This window comes from Vigna angularis, chromosome 6 (genome assembly GCF_016808095.1).
Source record: "Vigna angularis cultivar LongXiaoDou No.4 chromosome 6, ASM1680809v1, whole genome shotgun sequence".
Taxonomy (NCBI): domain Eukaryota; kingdom Viridiplantae; phylum Streptophyta; class Magnoliopsida; order Fabales; family Fabaceae; genus Vigna; species Vigna angularis.
Window position 1 is genome coordinate 10586731 of NC_068975.1, and position 8717 is coordinate 10595447.

The 8717-nt window shown below is 37.3% G+C and overlaps 2 protein-coding genes across 11 annotated transcripts; one reads left to right on the top strand and one right to left on the bottom strand.

The window, feature by feature from the left end:
* The first annotated feature begins 2873 nt into the window (after window positions 1–2873).
* On the top strand, window positions 2874–5813 carry LOC108343921 (uncharacterized). Of its 10 annotated transcripts, none has more exons than XR_008250062.1 (6): window positions 2887–3323; window positions 3437–3642; window positions 4483–4557; window positions 4952–5029; window positions 5105–5269; window positions 5329–5813. XR_008250062.1 is itself a non-coding variant. In XM_017582367.2 (5 exons), exons 1-4 carry the CDS (start codon window positions 3229–3231, stop codon window positions 5147–5149), a joined length of 399 nt encoding a protein of 132 aa, XP_017437856.1. In that variant the 5' UTR covers window positions 2877–3228; the 3' UTR covers window positions 5150–5269; window positions 5329–5813. The 10 variants fall into 10 exon arrangements, 6 of the variants coding, with proteins under 6 accessions (XP_017437856.1, XP_017437857.1, XP_017437858.1 ...); XR_008250061.1 differs by having other exon boundaries at window positions 2890–3323; window positions 3459–3642; window positions 4488–4557; XR_001833548.2 differs by having other exon boundaries at window positions 2874–3323; window positions 3437–4557; window positions 5116–5269.
* A 1939-nt stretch (window positions 5814–7752) lies between these two features.
* On the bottom strand, window positions 7753–8466 carry LOC108344091 (AT-hook motif nuclear-localized protein 17). The gene has a single exon (XM_017582559.1). It carries the CDS (start codon window positions 8464–8466, stop codon window positions 7753–7755), a length of 714 nt encoding a protein of 237 aa, XP_017438048.1.
* Between the last annotated feature and the right edge of the window lie 251 nt (window positions 8467–8717).

Genomic DNA, 8717 nt, shown 5'->3' on the forward strand with positions numbered 1-8717 from the left:
TTGCTGGCTGGAAACCTGAATGTGATGGTTTACTCTACGATTAGACCATTTGGTCCTTCCAGAACAATACCAGCTCCTCCCCCCTTTTGTCCGAGGATCCGTCCACGTTGAGGAGCCACTTTGGTGTCAAACAATCAGGTGTGGGCGTTCTGTGGGGAATTTCTTGGCCAGGTGAGGGGTGGACACAATGGCTCCGAAAGCGTTCAAGCAGGGTCATCCTAGCAAGGCATTATACGAGGTATTTGCCTTTACCAGTAAGAACCTGACTCTAAGCTCTGGTGCATCCCTGCATGTTCCGAGTCGAGTCCGCAGGTCGAGGTATCCCCAAGTGTCGACTCTTTCCCCTGCGAAGCCTACAATGTGCTCGTTGAAAGGGGCTATCAAGTCTTTGGACAAGTCCATCTTTTTGAAGGTTGTCCAGTACAAAATGTTGACCGAACTGCCTTGATCGACGAGGACCTTGCTAACATCGTAACGAGCTATTTCGGCCATGATGACCATGGGGTCATCGTGATCGGGGTCGGAAGCGTGGAAATCTGCGTCAGTAAATGTGATGTCGGGTATAGATCGAGGCTGTCGATCTACCATGTGCACCGACTTTAAGTGTCTCAAATGTCGCTTCCGAGCGGAGGCTGACGCTCCTCCCCCGGCGAAGCCACCAGATATGGTGTCGATTCGGCCCCGGACCGACCTCTTTCTCTCTGGACGCCGGGGTTGGCTGCGGGATCGCCTTCTTCGTCGGTCGTCCCTGGGAGATGATCGTTTGGGGCTTCGTCGGGAGGACTCCTTCCGGTTGGGAGTTGTTCCTCTGGTGGATGTCCTCTCCTTGACGTAGTTTTGGAGGTAACCCGCTCGGATGAGTCTTTCCAACTCATCTTTCACCATGTTACATTCCTATGTATCGTGACCGTGGTTCATATGAAGTCGACATGCCTTACTGTTGTCAACGTTCTTCGGAGTGGCTTTTCGCCGAACGGTCTGGTGTTTAGCGTGCAGAGCCTCTTCGAGCACCTTTGTCCTGGGTGCATTGAGGGATGTGTAGCGATCGTACTTAGGTGCCCACCCTGATTCTCTTCGGGGTGGTCGATCTGTTTTAAAGTCGTTGGACAGTCGTTTTATGTCTTTCTTAGTATTATGGTTTGGGCTGTCATGTTGTTGTTTCTTTCTGGAGTTTCTAAGGTCTTCAATTCGGATGAATTTCGTGATTGTTGACTGGAGTTCCTCCATAGACTTTGGAGGGTCGGCATACAACTGTTCCGCGAAATACCCTAGCCTCAAACACGAGGGTAGATTGCTGATTATGAACGTGTGGTTCACGTCCTTCACGCGTCGGGCCGTCTCATTGTATCTTTGCATGAAAGCCTTTATGGTTTCATCTTTCTCATGCTTAGTATTCACGAGCTCAGCAAGAGTCATCTCCGGTCTTCTATTGGTAGCATACTGTTTTCGGAAAAGGGCTTCGACTGTGGCGAAGCAATCTACTGAATTTTGAGGGAGAGTGTGGTACCACTCGAGTGCCTCATCCTTTAGGGACAGTGAGAAAGCTCTGCAAATGACGGGGTCATTATCCGTGTAGAATGCCATGGCATCTATAAAGTTGCGGAGGTGGTTGTCGGGATCTGCGGAGCCATCATAGCGCTCTAACGTTGGGGGGGGGGGGGGGGGGGGGGGGGGGGGGGGGGGGTTCCGGCATATGAGCTTGCATGATGGCTTCCGTGAATGGAAGCAGATTGGTGAGGCGCATAGAAGTGGGCCTCTTCCTTCCTCCGCCGACATGTTCAGACGGTCCTTCATGGTGGCTTCCTTCATTATCGTCCTGTCGGTTGGAGGCTGATATTTCCGGCGGAGGACGCTGCGCCCTCAGCGCTGCAAGCTCCTCGGTTTGTTTGCGCTGAATTTCCTGTTGTTCCCTTATAGTTTGTGCCTGCGCCTCAATCTGTGTTTGCAGTTGCTTGATCAAATCTCGGGTGTTCATGTCTTCCATAGCTCCTGTGGTCGTCTTTGGGATATCAAACCTCGGCCCCACGGTGGGCGCCAAAATCTTTCAGTAGAATAGTTGAGGCCGAGATATAGGTGTGATGAATCACTCCGACGCTCAAGTCAGAAAAAAGGGTTTGACAGAACCTTTTTTAGCTCAAAACGAAGAAGGAAATCAATATTCTCTTTCTTAATCTCTCTTAGGGGGGAAAACATACCTTTTTTCCTCTGGCTTTTTCATATTTAACCTAATAATTAAAATAAATCATTTACCTAAAAATCCGGTAGGTTAGAGAACCTGACTATCTGGATAACATAACCGTTATGTCGTGCTTGAAGTTGGGTCAATTGACTCCGTAATTTGCGGCATTATGGTCGGATACTTCCAACCGCTTGTTCCTTAGTTTCAAAGGTTTAATATGTCAATTTTGACTAAAATTGACCAACCGTTTCTTAGTTCAATTAACAGACGATCGTTAGACAGCGATCGCTGAATGATGATTGATGCCAAGAGCGGCGATGACAAACATATGATATCCCTGAACGATCGTTCTATCTAATAGGTGGACGATCGTTCAAAGATGACCATAAGATAGCTCGCCATTGTGTGCTTTATTTATTTATCTTCAATGGTCGCCTGGGTTATCAGTCCATTGGCTCAGGTATCCTACTATACAATATAGAAGCTCTACATTAATTCTTTTTTTATCAAAATAGCTTTAAATTTTCACTACAAAAAATATTGTAATTAGTAGGGATTATTTTGGGGAGGTTATTAAAAAACCCCTCAAATATACATTATCTAAAATTATTTTCATAAATCATCTTAAAGCCAAGAATAACGGAGGTTTTGATTTCTTTTGGAAGAGGTTGGTTAGCTTAATAGATTATAATACTTTTTTTTTTCATTTCCCTCACATTTTTTTAGCATTCCCTCCCAAAATTTTACTTTTTTTCACTCCAAATTTTAGATTCTTCTTTTCTAGAATTAGAACACAACAAACCCAAAAGAAAGAAACCCTTTGTGCCTCAGCTTCTTCCCTGACCTTTCACTGTCTCAGTTTTCTCTTCACCCTTGATTGACCACCTCAATACGGTGGAGACGCCCGTCACCGTGGAGGACTGGCCACCATGGCCCACAAATTGGGGGGCTGAAGAAGCAGCACAGCGTGGAGTACTGGATGATGAGGTCGCTTCTCCACAACGTCGAGGGCAGAGAAGTGGTTAGGGTTTCAGATCCGCAACTCGCCAATGCCTTCTTCATTCCGTTCTTCTCTGCGCTCAGTTTCAACACGCACGGCCACAACATGTAGGATCCTGCCACAGACACGGATCGTCAATTGCAGGTACTTCGCCATCTTTCTTTTCTTGGTAGTTGATTTGTGAATCACTGGAATGCAATGCGACGCGAGTTAATTTCATTTTTGCATGATGCGATTCATTTCCTTTTCCTATGTAGTTTTTGTAATATTTGCCAATAGGTCACTGAAAGTAATATTGAGGAGTTTAAAGCAAACAATGGGGGATCTGACTCTGGGAAACGACATCAGAGGGTATTTTTGCCGCTTCGGCATTACCACTACCGCCAGTGAGCTCACTCGAAGGTGTTCCAACACTGTAGGAGCTATTATATGGTATGACATATGCATCATTCGTTACACCAAGGTATGACTAAATTTTTATATGTATAAATCACTGTTTGTTTCCCCTTAATAGTACCTTCTTGTTTTGTTTATCAAATGAAATTGTCAAACTGATTTGGATAATTGAACTAGCTAATAATGGCTCCTTTTTTCTCTACTCATTATTTATCGAATTAACTAATCTGTTTACTGAAATTTGGAAGCTCAATTGTAGCTATATGCTCTGATCATGATTTCAAATTTTGGGATATAGTTACCGAGATTCCTTACTACTAATTAATTAATCATCATAAAATTTCTTTTAACAGATTATGGAATGAAAAGCATTGACATTTCAAGCATGTGATGGAGTACCATTTACCAATTTCATTGCTGAATTTTTATATGTATAAATCACTATTTGTTTATTATGGGAATAAGGTTTCAAATTTTAGATCCAGAAGCATTTATAGGCCAATTCTTGGTGCTGCGGAAAATTATGGGAATAAAATCCCCAAAATTTCGATGGCGGGTTTTTTCAAACCCCGGATCCATATTCTTTGAATGAATATTGTTTCCTTGATTTGGGGTTTGAAAGTTTTAAACTTTCCCTCGAAAATGATTTTATTAAACAGTTGGGTTTTTGTATACGGTTTTTTATTTATTTGATCGTGCGTAAATATTTCGTCTTTATCTGTTTCTAGGCACTGGTTTTATTCAGTTGGGGAGATTTTTTTATTTGTATAATAATGAGTATAACTGAATAATGAGTTTTGCTGAGTTGATTTAACGTATTGGCTACTGCTTGGAAATTGTCTTTTAGTTTTTAAGAATTTTTTTCTCTTTGATTAGTCTTATTATTTAATTATTTATTGATGTTGAGGTCAGCGGGGTTGAGATGTCTCCTGATCCTATTGAAGAGGCCAGCCTGCTACATTCAACATTGCTGCAACTACAAGTATGACTAAATTTTTATATGTATAAATCACTGTTTGTTTTCCCTTGATAGTACCTTCTTGTTTTGCTTATCAAATGAAATTGTCAAACTGATTTGGATAATTGAAGTAGCTAATAATGGCTCCTTTTTTCTCTTCTCATTATTTATCGAATTAACTAATCTGTTTACTGAATTTAAACTTCATGATCATGGAAAATGAGAGCATCTGTTATATGCAGAGTATTACAACTTTGAGTTCTACTAGTTTCTTGACATTTCATTGACAAATTCGTTTCTTTTGTATATTAAATAATGATGATTTAATTAGTGACAGTAACAACTCTCTATATGTATTAAGTGGATGAGGGATTTGAGTGATGAAGTAAAGAAATAGCTGGTTTTGTTGAATATGCAGGTTGAGTCCGTGTAGTTTTGATATGTCATTGGTGACTGTGTGAAGTAATACTAGTATTGGTGATAAGCTTTGTAAAAGGTATTGTTCAATTTTGTGTGTTCTATTTGAAATGGGTTTGAATATTTGTTACCCTTTTGAATCTTTGGGTTATAGGAAATTGGTAGGCTATGTAAAGGAAAAAGGGTCGTGTGCTTATAAATATGATGTAGCTGAAAGATGTGGAGCATTGGTTTATCTTAACAAATTCACTGAAAGATGTGGAGCATATGTTGTTGTCAAGCAAGAGATGATGCAACCTAGTGCCAACATCAAAGACAGGTAAATTCCTTTTTATATATTTATCTTCTTGTTCTTTCTAGTTTGCATATCAAAGACAGGTAAATTCCTTTCTATATATTTATCTTGTTTTTTCTAGTTTGCATATTGTCATAAATTTTTGTATGAAGAATCTCAACTTTGTAGGTTCAGAAATGGATGATGAATCCATTGTTCATCTTGTTTATCATGCTTACAATCTCACAAAACTTTGTATGTATATCATCAACCAAAGATTAGAAGCAATGGAAGCAGGAGAGTCTACGAACAATGACTTGTTGGACATACATTGTTGAATTTTAAAAAAGTAGTGATGGAGGAATGAGTTTAAGGGAAGTAGTTGATGAAGTGAAGCTCTTTTACTTCGCAGCATAGGAAGCAAATGCAGAGTGTCTCATGTTAAACTTTTATCTGAGTTAGGGATTTTGTTTAGGTTATCAACTTTAGTCTATATGTTTTTAATTGGTCTTGTAGTTTTCGACCAGGTCAATCTTGTAATGTTATCTAAACATTATGTACTTTTTTATATTTACATTATAATTGTCAATGAATGTACTTATATTATTTTAAATCATTAATTTGAATTATTTTTGTATATTTTACAATTTTATATATTTTATTATTTTTTATTATTATTTTAGCAAGCTCGTGAATTGAATAACATATATTAATACAAAAAATAGTGTAAAAAATACAAATATTTTTTGTAATCAAATAGTTGAAAATAAAGGAGGTTAAAAACTCCCACAAAATAATAGCTAGTAATAAAGGAGATTTTTACCCTTCGCAAAAAAAACTTCGCAAATTGAATTTGATACCAGGGGTTGCGAAAAACCCCCGCAGATAGGTTGTGGTGACTCAAACTGCGACGGTTTGAAAAACCTTCGGAAATTATTTTACGAAGAGTAAAAACTCTCGCAAATTGAAAAAAAAACTTCCACTAAATAATATTTTTTTTTGTAATGTTTTAATTTTAGAATAATTCATAAAGATATTGTTACAGTGTAATTTAAGTTTTGAAAACAAGTATACATTTATATATCAAATAATAGAATCAAGTATAACGAATAGATGCAAACAAGTGCGTGAGTACAAACATCGAAATGTCCAATAGGATAATGTAAAAAAAAGCATTAAAATTAAAATAGAACTATAGTATTCAAATTATTATTTAATAAATTAGAAAAAAATTATTTGGTATCTTTAATTTTAAAAGCAAATAAAAATATTTCTGTAAAACATAGTTCAAAATATTTAACCTTATGAATAAACTATACAAGTTAATTGAATATAATTTACACAATGATAACCTACATATAATATCAATTTCAAGAAAATTATTAAATAACAACTAAAATAAACTTTAAAATTAATGGTGTCTAATTGATCTATTCTAAATATTTTATTATTATTATTCTACTTCCAAGTGACTATCTACTACAATCAAATTAAATTGTTTTCTCAATTTTCAACAAACACCAAAATCGAAACACATTTAATTTAATTAAACAGTTAATTTTTCAAGTTTGATGTAAAAATAATTGGAAATCCATTTTAAAAAAATGATAATTAATGGAAATTTAAATATTTTGGATTGATTTGAGTCTTTAAATTTATTGATTTCATTTATTTTTCAGTTTGCACTTTATTTATTTACCTTATAATCTATGCAAACGAAATTGAGTTTCATAAATTATTGTATTACTTATTAGATGTGTGTATAAAAGAAAAAATTAATGTGTTTGTCTATGGTTTTAAGAGTTTATAACACTTGGAAGAGATTCAATTCTCCAAGCTTGAAATAAACCTTACATCCCTTACTGAACTTTAGAAGAAGGGATATGTGCTTAAAGATGGGTGAAAAAATGTTCAAGATGATTAGAGGTTCCATGATAGTGATGAACCTATACACCCTCGTAAGATGTCTTATAAGGGAACAAAGTACTTTTGTTACTATATGTAGTAATACACACACACACATATATCCATATATATATATATATATATATATATATATAAACTTTTAATGTAATATTCTTAAACTTTTATATTCTAACTTATATATAAACTGATATTAATTTATTGAATAAGTTACTTTATTTTAAGTTTCTCCTAAAATTTTTATGAAAATGCTTCTCTAAGTCTTTTCTTCTAAAGTATTTTACTGAAGGATTCTTGAAGTGTAAAGTATGAGTGAACAAGTAAATCTACAACAGACAAACGTGTGGACATGATAAGAAAGTATTATGTTAATTTATAACACAATCACATTCCTACTACATCACATAGGTTTCGAAACAGTAATAAATGCTATATTATTTGAATAATTTTATTAAAAAAAGATATAATAACTAAGGTCTGAATTTAAGAACCGTACTTTAACGCTGAAACAAATGACATGAAACGAAACAAATAAAACACAACCCATTCAGATAGTTTTTCCTTAAGTTTATTCCTTTGTTGTATCCTCAACAAAGTCATGGGATTCAACAACTTGGGTTGAACCCCATGAAGTCGCCACCCCCACTGAAATCCCCAGCACTGTTGTTATCACTATCGTTGTGAGTTTCATCCTCTTGTTGATCTTCAGGAGTGTACATCAAAATGTCAGGGTTCCTAAATGTGGAGACAGTGATCATGACATTCTCACCAGCAATGACTTTGCCACCAATGATGCCACTGAAAACCTGACCTTGAGCGTCGGAGAGATGGATCCCAAAGGATGGGGGAGGGGGAGGGGTGGCACCGGGGTGAAGAATGTAGTGGTTGTCGTACAAGTAGGATCCAGAGAGGGAGAGGAAGTTGAAGGGCCCATGGAGAATGATGGGTGGTGCAGCCTCATTCGAAGCTTCCAGGGTCACGTTGTTGATCATGCCAGAAACATTCATAACAGTGACACTAACTTGGTCCCTTTGAGCAATCTCAAGAATAGACTCCATGATGTCCCCATTTGAAGCCACATTGAAAGTGAAGACATTCATAGTGGACTCTGTGGTTTCGGGCACTCGGAGAGAGGTAGGTTTTGGCTTGTTTCTTGACCCTACAGGCCTACCACGTGGCCTTCTTCCAGATTCGGTGGTGCGAGGTTGATCGGCGGTGGCGGCTTGTGGTGGTTGATCTTGTTGGGAAGAGGAGTTAGTGTACTCATCTTGAGAAGAAGTAGAGTCTAAGTCATAGATTTTAGGGGAATTGTTTGTCATTGTGATGAAGAGGTTGGTTGTGTTTAAAAGGTCTATAACTTGGGTGAGGAAATACTTGAAATGTTTTGGGTCAGAGAGTTTGATCCCCCTACGTGCAAGAGAATTGATTGTGATGGTTTGAAGCTTTTTCTAAGTGGGAATTTATAGTAAGGTTGATGACATTTTACCACTCTTCAAAGAAATATTTACAACCAATTAAGATTTACTCCTCTTTTTCTTTATCTTCTCTATGTTTCATAATTATAGAAAAA